This window comes from Cavia porcellus, unplaced genomic scaffold (assembly GCF_034190915.1).
Source record: "Cavia porcellus strain 051 isolate PalLab524CR breed Dunkin Hartley unplaced genomic scaffold, mCavPor4.1 scaffold_6, whole genome shotgun sequence".
In the NCBI taxonomy this organism is placed as follows: Eukaryota; Metazoa; Chordata; class Mammalia; order Rodentia; family Caviidae; genus Cavia; species Cavia porcellus.
Genome location: NW_026947489.1, coordinates 56,686,162 through 56,704,069, shown reverse-complemented (window position 1 = coordinate 56,704,069; position 17,908 = coordinate 56,686,162). Strand labels below are relative to the sequence as shown.

The window sequence follows — 17,908 nt, the reverse complement described above, 5'->3', positions numbered from 1 at the left end:
AAACAAATATCTTACCAATAATGGGGCTTATTTTAGGGATAAAGATACAAAGGTGTGGGAATGAGGGAGAGGGAAAGAAAAACAGGAATGGAGGGATGAAGAGAGGGAGAGGGGTGGAGAGAGAGAGACAGAGAGAAAATTTCACATAGAGGGAAGAAATATGGCGGTAGGAGATTCAGGAGCAGAAACCAGACTGCTTTGAAATCACTGCTGGACTTGGAAAGCTATGACTTTTGTATTGGAGTTTATGGCAAAAGAATTTTGAAAATTAATTTCAAAAAACCAAATATAAAATGACCCAAGTGAACAGACTATATGTCATTAAACAAGTTCACATCACTGAACACCCCTAGAGAGTATATCCCAACATCAGAATGAACAGGGAAATGCCTTTAAGCTCCTCTGGTAATCTCGGGTGTAGTAATAATAGTGATAAAGTAGGCTCCAGTTATCACACAGCTATGTCTCTCTGTATTGGATGCATGGGCAGAAATTTTTGCACACATGCTCCCGTACACAGGCTGGTGTAGCCATAAAAAAACCAAGAAACGATGTCACACTCAGCCATGCGGACCACTTCTGCTCAATCAGAGTCTGCAGCAGGTTTCCTCCCTGAACACCAGGAGTTCCTGGGAATGACTAACTCACACCTCTGGGCAGAAGTCCATAAGGTAACCGAGGATCATTTTATTGGGCATTAGGTGCAGTTTGATTTGAACAGAGTGGTTCATGTACTGTGGATGAAGTTTATGCACAGTAAAGTAATCCAGGAAATCTGAACACTGATGACAGCATATCCAATAAAGTTATAGCTTAGTAGCATCATTAGTATTATGATCATGATGGGAAATGATGCTGCAGATACAAACTCTAACTTAATAAATTATATGACGTGAATTATGGCTTCAAAATGGTCCAGATGTTGAGGTGGGAAGAGGGTTGAGAGAAACATGAATCTCAAGTGTCCAGGAATTGTGGAAGCTGGTGATGGATATGGGACATTCGTCACACTTGCCTTCTGGAAAACTGGGACATTTCATTTATTAAAAGATAGGAAGGGCCAAGCATGGTGGCATGCTCCTGTAATCCCAGCACCTGGGAGGCTAAGGCAGGCGTTTGAGGCCAGCCTGGGCTGCAAAGCGAGTTCAAGGCCGGCCTCCCTGAACCGTGTACAGAAACCTTGTCTCCAAAAGACAAATTAATTAATTAATTAATTAAAAAATGTGAGATGCATATGTGTGTTGTATCCAGAACTGGCTATCACCTGCTGTTCGAACCCTCCCATATGTCTTCCCCAGGAGTCCTTACTCCTCCTAATCACTCCGCCAGGAAATTAGTGTCATTTTAATTTTAGCAGTCAGGAAATTGTGGCTTCTGGACATCAAATCCCCTGCTGAAGGAGACTGCACTTTCAGGTCCCCAAGAGCAAGGATCCCAGGTGAAGCCCAGCCACCTCCACCGTGCTCCCTTTGCGAGGGGCCCAAGCTGGCCCCTGGTTCTCCTCACGGGACTATAACGACAGCTGTTATCACATCAGAGACAGCACAGGAGGAAAATGGGAAGGGTTTCTTTCCCAGGAAGGTGAGCAGGAGCCACCTGCAATGGGGACCCATGGGACGGCTGGCTATTCTCAGCTGGCTTCTCTTTCTGCTAGACTGATAGAATATGGCAGAAGACACTGTTGGATGTCATATTTTACCTTCTCCAGAGGTTCCTGCAAGGCCCCGGTACTTCCAGCCAGGGGAAGGGCAATAAAGGAAAAGAGAATGTGCTCCTAAGTAGGAGACTGCTGCTTCTGAACTCCTCAGCTCTGCTATTAAAAGTGACAATGAAACTGATCACAAAAGTTGTCATAAGGCAAAGGTAAGTCCTGTTAAAGAGGCAAAGGGTGGAACCTATGCTAGGAACCTCTCTGCACCCCTCCCACCACTCCAACTCTCCTCCCACCTCCATTCTTGCCCAGCTCCTTGGCCTCTTGTTCCACAGGCTCACCCTTTCCTGCAGAATGGATGAGCTCTCATGCCCTCTCCAAGAAAACTCCTTCTTCAGTCTGAAGAAAAGCTCTCCCGCAGACCCCGTGATCCTGGGCATGGTGGTACACACTTGTAGTGCCAGCGCTTGAGAGGAGGATCCTTGTGAGTTTGAGACCAGCTTTGGCTACAGAGTGAGCTCAAGGACAGCCTGAACTGTATAGTGAGATCCCTGTTCACAAAGAAAGCGGACTGGGGATTTAATTCAGCAATGTGAGTGCCTGGCTGGCAGGCTCAAGGTTGTGAGTTCAATACTCTGGGCATGGAAGCCAGACTGGGTGGGGCCACCATGGAAGTGTCATACACTGAAGGACAAGAAAGTGCTTTCCTGCAATATGATTGCCACTTTGATTCTGTCTGAGTGAAGCATCTTCCTCCTTACACCTGATGCTCTCTTGAGACCTCTGTTTTATAGGATAGAGTTAGCCCTGAAATGACCCAAATTTTATTCAATACTTTATACTCCATATTCACCCACTCTTTTAGCATGGAATAAAAACACTGTATCACAAAAAGTCACCAGATTCTGCCCAGTGGCACCTCTGTACTGCAATACCTGCACTTCGCTCCCATCCCACCCTTTTAGCACTGAATGAAACCCAGTTTCCATGGTGGTGCTGCTGGCCAATGGCTCTCAGCTGAGCCCTGTCCCCACCCTTAGCCGTCCCAGAATGATTTCTCTGAGCTGAACAGGGTCATCTCATGCAAACCATCCGCCATGTCCTATCCAGCTCACACCCACGACTGGGCGATGGAGAAGGTGAAAGGCCTGCCCTGTCCTACTAAGGGATGGCTCCATGGGGCCACTTATGCTCCTGAGCTCCTAGGGAGCTGGCTCCCTGGGTTTTGCTATATTTCACCCCCGCTGGAGCCCCCTGATTTCTTCTCTGTCACCTAGTTATTGGCCCCAGGGGCAATCCTGCATCAAGTTTTCATACCTATACATCTTCATCTCAGACCCTATGATCCTCAGAAAGTGCTGTGTCTAAGTCACCCAAAAAGCACTGTTTGATCTTTCTCACTGAATTGGTGGGAGCTGAGGGCTCATCTGAGGGTTTCATGCTTAGGATACCAAGGCTCTGGTGTTGGAGAGCTGAGGGGTTCACTAGTGATCTCTGCATCTAGCAGGCTTGTTTCTTTTTCATGCAGGTCTGGCTTACTTCCTAGGGTTTTAGACCTCTTTGTGCAGACGAGTTAAAAAAAAAAAACAACTATAGGATTTTAAAAGTGCTTAAAGGACTGGTAATATAGCTCAGTGTGAAGGTCCTAGGTTTAAATTCCAGTACTATAGAAACAGAGAAGGAAAAAAATAAAAAGTGCTGATATTGTAGTATATTCATAAGAGCCATTGGAAAGAATTTGCTGACTTTTTGTGATAGTTTTTCCCATTCAGGTGTATTATACAGCTGTTTTTTAAAAGCTTTTCCTCACACATTCTATTAGATTTCTTTTTTTTTCCACTTAGCCTCAGAAGTTTCTTAAATTTTTCTTTATAGCTCTTATACATTTTAAAACAGTTTATCTGTAGATTTTTTAAAGCATTGTGAGTTATAGTTAATTTTTTCTTTGTGTGATAGTGAATTATTATTAGTCTCATTTAGTTTGTACCTATCACATTAGTAAATTTTCTTTTCTAATATCTTATCAGTTGTTCTCTTTATTTTCCCAGACATATAGTCATATTATCCAAGATACTAATAATTTTATATCCAGTTTACAATTTTATGCCTATGTTTTCTTTGCATTCATGATGCAGTGTATACTTTCCAGACAACTGCAGGGCTAGGAGTCAACACTTGCATATTTTTCTTTCACCTACATTAGCTTGTGACTGATTCCAGGACTGATTCCATGGTCATGGGTTTGAAATTGAGACATGTAAAATTAACTTAGCACAAGAACTAAGTTGCTTTTTTACTTCAGTTGTTTTCTTTTCACAAATTTTAGGTGTGTGAATTCTAATTTCTCCCATGTCTGTGTCCCCTGAACTTGTTCTGTGTGGGCCCAGGTCTGAGATTGTATTTTGCTCCTTCACCTTGACAATTTCCTATCTTTCTCTGAATCAGCCCATTGCTGCAACCTGGGTACCTCCTTGCTTTGGCTGCCAGGCCCTCTTGGTAGTGGACTGGACTAGACACCTGGGTTCTTCCAATCTGGAGTTCCTAAAGTGGTGGAGAAGCACAGAGTGTGGTTCACCGATGCTCTCTCAGTGGCAATGGACCCTGGGGTCATGGCCTCTTCTCCGGGCTGCCACTGGGCTTATCAGGTCTCTCTGGGCCACGAGCACATAGTGTCCGGGCTTGGCTTCTTCCCATTAGGTCCATCTGTTCACAGATTTGGGTCAGCTCTGATATTTCTTTGCTGATTTTCTGTCTAATTGATCTGTCTCTCTGTGACAATGGGTATTGAGGTCTCCCCTTACATTGTGTTATTGCTTATTTGATTTTCCATGTTTACCAATACCTGTCTTATATAGTTGGGTGCTCCTGTGTTAGATACATATATTTTTTTCTGATTGTTATGGCATTTGTGCTGTTTCCAGCTTTCTCATTGACTCCAATAAAACTTGGATTGTTTTTCTTTGCTTTGTCTTGCAGCTGTTGGATTGATTTCTCATGGTTTCTTGCTATTTTTAAGATATCTTTCTTTTCATGATCTCTGGCTGAAATTCTGTCTTCAAGATCTGAAATTCTATCCTTTCCTTCATTCAGTATGTTGAATATATTTTTAATGAAGATTTTAATCTCCTGGATCTCTGTTTGGATCAGTTTCATGGATTCCATTTCTCTCCTGTGTTGGGCATTTTTAAAGATCATCTATTCTTTTTCTTGTTTCCTCTCTAATATCTTTGACTTTAACCATCATTTCTTCTTATATCTGAGAGATCATTCTATCTGTAGCCTTTTCCACTGTTTGTTTTTCACTTCTGTTGTCATTTCAGAAAGCTTCAGTGTTTGACTTCCAACTTCATCCATCTTGTTGAGTTCCAGGTCTGTCCTGGGTGGGCTGGGGCTCTGGGCTGCACCCTGCCTGTGTCTTGCCATTGTCCACCTTCTCTTTTTTCTTTTATCTTGACTTCCATGTTAACACCCAGCAACCTCCCATGATATGCAGCTCTACCACTAGCATTGAGGCCACTCCCAAGGAGGAAAGGGAGATGCTCATTATCAAGGATAACTTCAAAATGTTTAAGAAGGCAATCTCTGGAAACAAGAAGAAACTGAATGGAGGAGTCCAGAATTTATTTCAGTCCCTTTCTAGAATCAGGATGTCTTTCTAGCTTTAGCCCAGTGAATAACGTTATTGGAGGCATGTAAACTCCAGGGCCATCTGCTTTTGGGGGCATAACCTTGGCTGGAGTGCAAGTGTAGCACACACACTACTGTCTCCATCTATTCCAAGCACATTTCCTGAGCCTTGTGGCATCAGCTCATCACAAATCCTAGGCTTCTGTTTTCCTTTGTTGGGTATCTTTAAGTCTGTTCCATGTAACAGTCTGCTTTTCTCAAAGTGCACAGACTTGAATGTTAACCACAGCTAGAGGATAACTTTGTAGTAGCTTCCAGGCTAGTATTTGACCCTGGGCAAGTTGGCAAGTTACTTTACCATCAAGATGCATAACCTCCTTATGACTATCTTCTCATCTGTAAAAACTGAACACAGAACAGTTTTCCTCCTCACAGAATTGCTGTGACAATTAACGAAGTTAACATATGTAAAGCTGTTAAAGCAGTGCCTGGTTACAAGAAGTACTATGCAAATGTTAGTATTTAATTTTACAATGGTCATAATTTTGAAACTACCTATCATAGTTACTTTTCTCATTGTCGAAACAAAATACCCCACACCCTAAGGTAAAGGAGGAAAGTTTTATTTAGCTCGCATTTTGTAGAGGTGTCAGTCCATAATTGGCTGGCTCCAAGGCAGAGTGGCATGGCAGAGGGGCATTCAGAGGAGAAACAGTTCATGTTGAGCAGAAGGCAGCAAAGCAATAAGGGATGACCACAGCTCTTTCTATCCCTTATATGTTCCCTGAGCTACTCAAGGTGGGCAGCACTCCCACCTTAAGCCTAGTGGCCTTCATCCTAGCATTTGCACTGTGAATCAAATCCCAACATCACACACTCTACATCCAGTCACCTCTAAAATAAAACCTCATCTATGACTACATGAGGCTTTGAGGGGACATCTATACCCAAGCCATAACACTTTGAATGCTTTTTATTTTTTTATTTTTTAGCTATTTGTAACTGTGACTTTTTCTTCCCAGGCTACCTCAGAGTTGGATGATGTCCAAGAACATCAGTGTTCAACAGGCACCCATGTGCTCTTCTTGCACCCCAGCTTCCTTGCAGTTAAAGTGGGGCCAGGGTCCTGGGTTCTGGTCAAGATATGTGGTTTAAGAAGTGAGACACGAGAAAGATTGTGAAACATATTCTGTGGAGATGTTCCCTGTTTAAGAAATTAGCACAAAAAGGTCCTTCCTGAACAAAACAAGTACAAAAATTGCTACAAAAGAAGTAGTAGCAATAAAATCGAACACAATTTAAACTAAAATGGTAAGTGTGAGCTAACTTCAAGGAAGGCTGGTGGACCCAAAACCAGATGGAGATTTCTGCTCTTCTCTCTAGGGCACACATTTTGATATTCTCAGATGAAATCAGAGATCCCAGAATGCTGCCAATGTGATCACCACCCCCCTCTCCTCAGTTCCCAGTAAAAATATATGCAAACCTTGTCTGGAGTAAAGTCATCTTGATTTTAGTACCAGGGGTTGTTATATTTGAGTTAACCATCAATAATTGTGAAACTTCCTCTGACAGAGAAATTACCAAAAGTGAAGCTTAAAAAAAAAAAATCTAACGTCAGAGTCACATTCTATATCGATCTGATGAGGCCCAACTATGCTGGAAAACTTCTATGACTAAACACTGGGCTGACTTCTGGCTTGTTCTGCGAAAGGTCTGGGCAACTCCAAGATCAGTTTGTAGAAAATGACAAATACTGAAATTGATAATCTTGTTTCAATAGGGGAAGCAACAGTATTTTCATTACTTGGGCAGTGGGGAGAATGGCAAAACTCAACATGTGACTTTTGAGAATTGCTCATGTTAAAGCATTTACATAACAATTTAAACTAGAACATGAGATTTCTGCATTATGTAGCTATTGTAGCAAATACTCCTTGGTGGTCAGTCAGAACTGCATGAAAGAAAATAAGAACCACTCTATTCCACTGAGTGAGATTTGGGGAAAATCTTAGCATTTTAAAATCACATAACTCGGGGCTGGGGATTTAGCTCAGCGGCATAAGCGCCTGCCTTGCAACCTTGCAAGCAGGCAGTCGTGAGTTCAATCCCTGGTACCAGTAAAAACGAAAAAGACCAAAAAAAAAAAAAAAAAATCACATAACTGTGTTATCACCCCTGCTGAAATGTTTCTAGTTACTTCTTTTAAAGGCTGTTTTTTAATTATGGTGGTAAGAGCTGTGGAGAAAATCCCAGAGAATACATTTTTTGAGAATCTTAAAGTTTCTTCCTAGAGTGTACTCTGTCTCTGAAACCCTGTCCCTCCCCGTTACATGGTCCCCTGTAGTCATACAGCTTACACAGACTTTTGCTTTTGCCTTTGTTAGAATATACATTGTCAGACAATAATTAAAATTCTTGCCAGTGACTTATGCCTTAGAAAGGATGAGTATTGGAGCTTGTTTGAAGAGAAAATATTTGGAGGAAGGAAGGATTAGAGAAAGAAAACAGACAATGAATATTTGCTTAGTGTTGAACCTGTGGGGTTCTCTGGGAGGAGGGCAAAGCTCAAAAAGGAAAGATCAGTAGTTTGTGTCCCAGGCACAACTTTTTCTGAGATACCCGGTGCTTGTTAAGCCTCTTAGCCTAGTTGTTGAGGAGCAGCAGAAAAGCAACCCACCACAGCTGTTCAGTTTCTTTGCTCTTGAGACCACATGCACCTGGTTTTCTGTGTTTCCGCCTACTTCCTGTTTTTGTCTCATAGTGAACTCGGTTGTTTCCATTCTTGAGCTCAGATCACATTTTGCTGAAGAACACAGGCAAAGCATTGGCCTCATGATTTCCTACATCTTGAAAGCTTTCTTTAGGCTTTTCTGTTCACATTCTCAAGCAGACTTCTGTGTGGTGGCCCCAAAAGAAGAAATATGGAATTGGCAAGATTCCATAGCCCAGCGAGATGGGAAACACGGTCACTCTTCTTCCCTGCTGGCCTGTCAGATGGTAAGTTCACCTGCATGTATCCTCGTGTATGTGCTGTGTTCATGTGAATGTATGTGTATGTGCATGTGTGTGAATTGTGTGTACATCACGTTTGGGTGTGTGCATGTGTTTACATATGCATGTATTGCACAGTGCTGTTTGTGTAGATGTATGGGTTGTGTATATATGTTAGTGTGAATTTATATGGCTATATGTGTACTTCTGTGTATTGTGTGTCAACAGGTATATGTGGGTGCATGTGTGCTATGGTGTGATAGAAAGAGCCGGGACTGGGGAGACTCTTGTTTCCTGCTATGAGCTCAATATTTGGCAACACTCTTCTGTGAATTTTGATTTCTTTTCCTGGCCAACATAGTAAAGGAGGCAATATCAACTCCATCTTCTGAATGGGAGGAAAAGAAAAGAACTAGAAAGTGTGGCCAGTGTATGTGTGGTGCTGTTACAGATGGGACCAAAGGTGAGGCAGTGAGGCTTGCAGGATGAAAATCCTTTCTAGGCTGTGCCAGGGCACAGTGCAGGTTTGCAGCCTACTATGCATAGGTGCAGAAGGCAGTGGACACCTCCCCCGCCCCCATTCACAGGAGCCCACTGGGCAGGTGGAAGACTGTGTTCTTACCAGCATGTAGCGTGTGGGTCTGTATGAGGCTGTCCGGAAGTCAGCAAACCTTCCTGGGCTTCCTTCATTACCAACCTAGACTGCTAGAACCACAGCAGAACACCTCCCCTGCCACCACCCTGTACTGCCAATGCCTGAGAGTTCGGGAGGATAAAGTGGTTTGTCAGGTGTACAGAGTAAAAGGCGCATCCAACAGTGGTAATGAGAAAACCATGTCTGTTATGATCCTCTGGGGTTGGGCTTCCTCTTACCCACAGCCTTTCCCTGGATATGTGTAATCTGCCTCAGAATGGCTACATATTCTGAAAAAGCAGTCATGAGCTGGGTAGTTTTCTCCCTGGTTCTGAAAAAAAATATATATCAAGTAGATACAGCCCCAGGGGCTGCTGAAATAGAGAATTGTGTTAGTCCATGAAATGAAGACACATTGCTCTCTCACCAGATGGGTAGTCCTGGCAGGGGATGATGTGGTCCTAAAGTGCAAAGAACTCAAAAGTTGCTATAAAACTTCTGTGAATGGGGGCCAGGGTTGTAGCTCAGAGACACAGTGCCTGCCTGGCAAGCATGAGGTCATAAGTTCAATTCCCAGTACCAAATAAATAAATAAAAATGCTATGAATATGTTGGGACCTTATATGGAAAGAGATCTCAAGGCATCTTCCAGTTTACATCCAAAATTTACCCCGAAGGAACGTCGTGGTCCAAGGAGTGTGGGAGCATCCTAACTGATGGCTGTGTCTCCACTGAGCATGGAGGTGTATGTCTCCAAGGTCCTCAAGGGTGCCATCTTCTTCACAACAGTAGCACCTGGCTGTTTCATGCCTCTCTTCCAAACCTGCTCCAAAGATCAAGCCTGGGTGGCCCATTATGGCCCCAAAATGCAGAATGAGCCACTCCCACAATTTTCTATTCATGCCCTCCAAGCACACTGTGGGACACACACATTCAGGGTCCCATCAGATTCTCTGCTCTTCTTCCCCTCCTCTTCCAGACTCTGTCCACCCAAATTCTATTCACTCATCAGTTCCAGGGCAGCAATTCCTTTCCCCAAGAAGTTGTTTATAGTCAAGATGGAGACCAGTGGGAGTGGGACAGGGTCTCTAAAGCGAGCAGAAAATGTCTTAGATCTCTCCTACCTTGTCCTCACTTAGTCTCCCTTGACTTTAACCCAGTGCAAAATCTTCCCTCTCACAAGAAAAAGGTAAAAGCGCCATAAAACTTATTTGGAAAATCAGTAAATTTCGTTATTATTTTCTCTAGGTGGAAGAGTATGTACTGATTTCAGAGATTTTTCCAAGCCTGCCTCTCCAGAATGCTACAGAAGAGCTGTCAGGAGGTAAAACTGCTTCCTTAGCAGAGGTACACTGGAGGACAGTGCCAAAGTGGACAGTTGGTGTCCAGGAGGGGACAGGCTCCACAAATAGAGTGCTTAGAGAGGCAGCTGAAGGCTCCTGCTGCAGAGATATAGCCACCTCAGCCAAAATTAAGGAAAAAGACCTCTGATAAGTATGACAGGCAAAAGGAAATAAGAAATATAGGTTCCAAAGAAAAAAAGTCTTCAGACTCTAGGTTTTTCTTCTTGGGAAGGATGTGCTATGTGGCTGTGGGTGTGATGAAAACAACCAGTCTTGAGTCAAGGTTGGAAGCCTGCAATCCCTGGGTGGGAGACATAATTTAAGAATGCTGGAAGCTCACCCATTTTCCTGTCTACAGGAAATTATTTGTGATTTGTTATGTATTCAGTGTGAATTATTTTTATACTTTATGAACCTTAAGGACCTAGGCCATTGGGAAAACATCATATTAATCTACTACATAAAAAAATTTCCAGTGCAATGAATATACTTTTACCTTTTCTTACAGTAAACAAGGTTAGATACTAACTTAAATACAAGAGCTCAGATGATAAATTTGGCTTTAAAGACCAGCGGTAGAACCTGGTTGTAGCTGCTCTAATGGGAGCTACTCCCCTCACCAGGTGTGTATTGACTAGGCCAGCAGGAAAGAGCATCTAATCATCCATACTTCCTCTGACTTCCTGCTCAAGATAAGAGGCTCTGACTCCCCAGGGCACAATAGTTTGCATATCAGAAACCAAAGCAATAGCCCCCAACACAATTTCACTGCTACCTTAATTGGATTATGTAAATAAGCCTTCTGCATGTCTTTATCTCTGCAATTTCCAGAGATGCCAATCTTGCACCTGGCCAGCCAGCTCAAGTTACAAAATCCCACCCCCCCCAACTCATCCCTGGGCCATCCTCCTTCTTCACAAGATAATAAATTCTGGGAGAGGCCTAGGATCAAAGTCTTTGTCCGAATGTCCTCACAGGGATTGGATTTAGGACCCCTTGGCTGCCCTTAATTTGGAACATGTCTTGGTGCTTTTACTCTCGTTGTGGGTTGCATTGGAGGTGGTAGATTGGAATTAACTTGCTGGGATTCCAATGATGTCTCAATGGGAGTACAAATATAACCTTTTGGATTATAAGGAAAACTAGAAAGAGGATTATAATACTTGGAAGACTGATCTCATTATTTGGGTTTACAATAACTCAAGTTCCTTTCCTACCCATTTGTAGAAACTAGAGGGAACCGATGTCACTGTTTCAGAATTGTGAAGCAGATAAGCCAGCCAAGGGCAGCTGGAGGGTACCACAAAACTGGTCAGTGCTAAGGAGGTTAAGAGAAAACAAGTGCCCATGTGTCTTTGGGAGTCTAGCGTTCTGTGGTCTGGACCCATCAGTATCTTCAGTGAGATCATTTTTGGAAACCCACTATTGTTTGTCACTTCTTTATGTGCTCTGAGTCTTGACACCTGCCTTCCAGCCCAGTCATATCTAAAAATCTTGGCGCTAGGTTTCCAGTGTCTGTTTGGCATCTCCAAGTCTCTGCTCTCAGTAATGGCACTGATATTCCTGAGTAAGACCGATCAGTCCCACTTTCAAGGATGTAGACTAAAACTGTGAACCCATGTCAGGTCTCAGTGTATTGGAACCCCTAAGGTAATGGAGCAAAGCCAGGTACTTAGCTTCATGAAACGAAGTAGACTGAGTTCTAACCCGTTTCCTTTGTTTGTTTGTTTGTTTGTTTATGTTTCCAGGTTTGACGGAGAAAAAACTCATCCCAAGGAGCCTGAAGCTCATTCTAGTAGGGAAAACAGGAAGTGGGAAAAGTGCAACAGGAAACACTATTCTTGGCAGGGAAGTATTTGAGTCTAAACTCAGTGCTAAGCCAGTGACCCTGGCCTTCCAGAGAGAAAGGCGAGAGTGGAGTGGGAGGGAACTTGAGGTGATTGACACCCCAGATATTCTGTCCTCTAGGATGCAGCCAGAAGTAGTTGAAGCAAGCTGTCAAAGCTTAGTCTCTTCCCCGGGGCCTTATGCTGTGCTTCTGGTAACACAGGTGGGCCGCTTCACAGAACAGGATCAGCAGGTTGTTAGGTGTCTTGAGAAGATCTTTGGAAGGGGTGTCCTGGCTCACACTATCCTGGTGTTCACCCGGAAGGAAGATCTGGCTGGCGAGTCCTTGGATAAATATGTGCGAGAGACCAGCAACCAGAGCCTTGCCCAGCTGGATGAACTGTGCGAGCGGCGCCACTGTGGCTTCAACAACAAGGCGAAGGGGGTGGAGAAGGAAGCCCAAGTGCAGGACCTAATGAATCAGATCGAGCGGATCCAGTGGGAGAATGAAGGTTGTGACAGCAACAGAGCTTACCATTACTCTCAGCAGCAGGTTCTGTGCCAGGAAGCCTGGGAAACACAGATGACCTGAGCAAGGTTCTGAGGAGGTGCTCCACAAGGAGTCTTGGCTGGAAGGCCTGTCCCAAATCCAGAAGGAATCTGAGCTAAAAACACTTCCAGGGGAGGCTGCATCCATGCATGTGAGCAGGAGATGGCTCAGTTTCTACAATCCCATGTCCAGCCCTTATTGATAGCTTGTTCACACACCTAGCGAACCACCTAGGGCCCCAGATCTGGGTGATGTGGCAAAGGGATGGGGCCCTAAATCCAGGTGCCTACTCATATACCAGCTCTTCACTGCCTCTTCTGAGCTCTGGGCTCTCCTTTTGTACCCCAACAGCCTGAGGTCCTTATATGAGACCTTATTTCTCCCTGGAATCACATTTCTTGGTGTTCGTATCAATGCTCATGTAGAACCAAACCTTCCTGAGGACAAGTCTGGCACTTTCTCCAGTAACACCTGCAGCTGTCTGGGGATCAGTAAGCCTGTGTCGATGCAAGTTGGTGGGAGCCATTGACCAGATGGCTCCACATCCCTTGGGCTTTATTCTCACCCACAAAGGCGGCAGGTGTGATGACTGTTAAAGTACTTGCTTGGATAGTAGGCATAACATGGCAATGAGATAGACTAGGAAGGCCCAGATCCCTGTCCATAGAGTCCCTCCTTGATGTGAACTATTTTAGTAAGTTATGTCCTCTAAGATAACTAGGTTACGATCACCAACTTTTTTCTATGCTTGGTAGACTTCCTTGCAATCTTGGCATGTGCAGAATAGTGGATTCTTGCTGAATTGGGATGGCAGCAGTGAGCACCACTTTGGTGAGCTGAGACAGACTCAGTGTACATGAAAGGATCACTGTGTTAAGACCAAACGTTGGTGCCGGCACCCAAAGACAGGATGTGTGCAGAAATTGTGAGTCATGTGCAACAGATGCCAAAAGTACTGTGCAGCTCCTCTGCTGGAGTATAAACTGGGTGTGATACCTCCATAGGGAGCCAGTCTGCAAACCCGCTGTGAACTGTCGCACTTGTGCTTGAGCATAAGCCCTAAATAAAGCCTCATTTGGTCAGTATTGCTTGCCTCTTTGTGACTTCTATCTTGAAATGATAAAAAGAACCCAGGGAAGATTGGTGACTGCAGTGGTTCTGAAACATGGGATGGAGAGATACTGAGCTGAGGAGAAGGAGGGCCAGGAATAGAGAATCAGGCAGAAAGAGCAGGCCTTCCTCTGGAACCATAACTAGTAAGTCATAACTAGTGGGAACATCGTAGGGGTCAGAATGATGACTGAAGTTGTGACTGGGTATCCAGAAAGTCATCCTGGGGCAGGATGGTGGGTCTTACTTCTGGCCATAGGATGTGGAATGCCCTAGAGATGCCAAGTGGGCTTGGACAGAGGACACCAGAGAGTCTACCTCTCTAGAGTTGATTTAGACTGAGAAGGCTATACGTGCCCCCTCCTTTTTCTTGGAGCTCATGACTCTTGACTAGATCTGAGTTCTAGTGTTCCAAGGTAAAGCTATTCTCAGCCTGCCTCATACTTACCCACACTTTTCCTTCTGGATGAGGTAAGGGTCTGCATATGTACGTGGCTTCCCAGCAAGGTGGGAATAGAGAGCTGAATGGAGACAAGGAAAAAAAAGGAAGCAGCTGAACATCTTAAATTCCAGTGCTGCCATCTACCTGATCTGTGGGAGAACTGTGACGTATGGGTGTCTGCTGGGGGGGGGGGCTGCTCCCACAGACAGTGTTTATAAGAAGCAATGCTGAAAATGCTGAGAAGGGAGTAGGATGTGGGTCTGGTTTTGAGCTCTCTGGATGCCTGAGCATGATGACAGGCCTCATTTGTACCTCACTATCCTTCAGGTTCAAAATTCACCTGGGGAGTAGGACTGATGGGTGATAGGAGGGAATGGGAAAAGCCTTAGCATAGTTTCTTCATCTCTGTTCTATTTTGCATGGCAGAAGGATCCTAGCTGCTGTCCCTGGGGAAGGAGGGAAGTAGATTTCATGATGATAGTGATCCTAGGAACTATCAGAAACCAAAGGACACAGCCTGACGTCCACCTAGTGGCTTATGTGCCATGAGACCCTGTCTTCTGCCACTGGACAGTGGACCTATGGCTTCACTTTCCAAAGCCCATGTTCCTGAGACATACAGCTGCCTTGGAAAGCATAAGCATATGTTTACTAAGAGATACAGAAAAGTGTCAAAGCAGAACAGACACTCACTTTTGGTATATGCTTAAGATAATGTTTGTGATAGACAAATGTATTAAATAAGTGACTTTCCTGCTGAACTGAGCATAAAACATTTATCATTTACTCCATTCTCACACTTCCTAGGACATGTCAAGAGTTTCAGTTCAGTTCACATCTTCTGTTTTTTACTCCTTGATGGGTAAAACATTGATATGCCAGTAGTATTATTGACTGTATTAAGATGAACAAATGTCCTCCTCAGTCTACGTGTTTATATCTTCTTTGTTACTCTCAGGTATTTAATTTTCTAGGTGAAAGTTAAAAGCATTTCTGAAAAAGTACCCCACTGGTATTTGGTTGGAATAGTCTTACACTTAGAAATGGAGAGAGTTGATACATATTTCGAGGTGCTGATCAGTTCAAGCTCAGAAACTGTAAAATCAGAAGAATTCTGCTTGAAATATGAGGACTGTAGTCCAGGAAAATATAAATTCAGACGGTTCTGAATGAGTCATGTGGACACATTTAGATTTGTCCGAGTTGACTTGGAAAAGGAAGGGGAAGCTGAGGACAAAGGGAATTATACAACTCATATGAGAAGCAAGTTGACTGCTACAGAGAAGCGACTCTCAGCAACGGGCCACACATCAGTGTGCTGTCCATACTTGGTCGTCGGTGCAAAGGTAGTTATCAGTTTAAGAAGGAGAAGGAGCATCTCCGACTTCTCTCTTTACTGTGACAACCAGAGGCGGGTGTGCTGAGCCTCAATAGCAACCACGCACCTCCCTTCACTTACCTGTTTGTTCTTGGAGGATAGACCGAGATGCCCCTTTTCTTCTTGGGTTACTTTGTGGCCCAGCTCTAGACCAATTCAGCCATAGCTGCAGTGCCTTTTCCCTTCCATCACTTCAGACACTGCCTCTGGCACTCTGAAGAATAAGTGATTTCAAGCCCTAGGCCCAGAATCTGCAAGTGTTAGCCTTCAAAAGCTAATATATCTTTTCTAAAATGCTGCTCAGTGAAGAGTAATGGGCCACAGACTTTATCTGAGAAATCTTCTACACGACACCCAATATTTGCGGACTTTTATGTTTAACTCTTAAGCCAAATGACTTTGGTCTTCACTAAGCTCATTGGACCCCTTTCTCAGTTTTTCTGGGTATTGTTTACTTGGTGACGGACCACTTTTCTAACAGCGTAAAGCCAGTGGGTGACAGGTACATGTTTATCAGGGCAATTTCAGAACCTTCTGATCATACCAGATAAGACAGTTCTGCATCCTCTGTGAGGATAGAGCTTGTCTCTATAGAGATGCTGAGTTTTGTGGTTTCTTTTTATATTTTGAACCAGAGACAGTTATTTTTCTCACTTGAAAATAACACCTCCAAACCAAGTTCTTCTCAAGAGATAGTTGAACTCAGAGCAGATAAGAAATGAAAATAAGTCACAAATGATACACATCGTTGTTGCTGAGAAATGAGGGTTGTGGACAATGTTTGCAGCAGAGGAAAGGGAACAGGATGAGAACCACAGTGGACTCACCTTGAAAGTCCCAGGCAGGACTCCCTGTCCAGTTCACTTTGAGGACAACTGGTCTGTTTGCATGTACCAAGCATGTAGAAAGGTAAGGAAATCAGAAAAAGTAAAGGAGGACACTGCTAAGAAAAAACAAATTCAGATCATTAAACCAAAATGATGGCAAGAGATTTTTACAAAACACCATGGTTGACATATGTGGAAGGAACATGGAACCCTTAGAACAGCCTGAGCTAGAACTCAGGCAATCAAAGAAATAAAAATGGCTCTGAACTCTAAATCACTTATTGATATCAGTGAAAAATGTCCTAAATTATATAACAGCAAATGGAATCCAGCATTACTTTAAATTACTAAGATTTGTCCCGTGAATATAAAGATTTGATATTAGAAAATATTTTTTATAATTTCAAGTATCATTAAAAAACATAATCTCATCATCTTCTTAGCTGTTGAAAGATAATTGGTGAAATTAAATATCTAATCATTGCTTATTTTCTTATCACAATAAAAAAATCCCATCTTAACTTTAAAATCTACATTTTGAGTCATGGTCTCTGAGCTCCAGCCATGTTGGAACTTAGGGGGCTGAGCCACAAAGCAACATGCTGCTCTTCCTGGTCAGCGGCCCTGATGGGAGCAAGCAGTGGACGAGCCAGGAAGAAAACCAGTCAGCGTCTCTCATGAATCAAACATCCCATCCCCAGTTAGCAACTGGGTGCCAGTGGTCTGAGCATCTCTTGGGATGCAAGATAGCAAGTATGGGGGATTTTCTATCATCTCTTTGAAGACAAATATTGTTTTCATTGTTTTGTTCTATTCTGATTAATTGTTTTGCTCTATTCAGTATTCTGTTTTGATAGGTTTTATAATGTTCTGTTTTTGGAATTATATCGCTATACCTGATTGATGGAAAATTATTGTGAAGATAACGAGATATACTGTGGTACCTATTACTGTTATCCTGGTAACCTGCTGTAAAGTTCTGTACCAATTTCACTGCTTTGTGTCGGTTGGCTTTGTTCTGTCTTGTTCTGTCGTATTTTACTACCTTCAAAAACAATTAAAAATAAATAACTTTTTAAAAATAAAAATGTTTTTAAATAAAAAATGTCTTTAAATAAAAAATGTTTTTATATAAATGTTTTTAAATAAAATATGTTTTTTAAATAAAAAACATTTTTGGGGGGCTTGGATAAAGGGATCCAAATTTATTTATTTTTTATTTAAAGAGAAAGAAACAAAAAAATACATGGAGATAAAAAAAGGGTAGAAATAATACAGAATTACAGAGAAAAATAAATGGTAAGAAATCACCAGTTGATAAGTTACATATTGTCATCTTAGAAATAGTTGTTCAGGTTACAAAAATTAAAGTATGTAAAGTGACATTCAAACAGTGACACTGCCAACAGTTCTACTCAATGATCTAACGAAAACTTAGTAATATGATTATCAGTCCCATACACTTGTTTTTTATCTTAAAGAGGGTAAAATTAAACATGTCAAAACATAACAAAACAGTTCAAAA

General features: G+C 42.9%; 1 protein-coding gene across 1 annotated transcript; it reads left to right on the top strand.

The window, feature by feature from the left end:
* Nucleotides 1-7,953: 7,953 nt before the first annotated feature.
* On the top strand, nucleotides 7,954-13,711 carry Gimap6 (GTPase, IMAP family member 6). The gene is given in 4 exon segments (XM_013152288.3): nucleotides 7,954-8,278; nucleotides 10,155-10,230; nucleotides 11,998-12,664; nucleotides 12,666-13,711. Coding segments are annotated over 4 exon segments (1,071 nt in total). The 5' UTR covers nucleotides 7,954-8,113; the 3' UTR covers nucleotides 12,829-13,711.
* The last annotated feature ends 4,197 nt before the right edge of the window (nucleotides 13,712-17,908 follow it).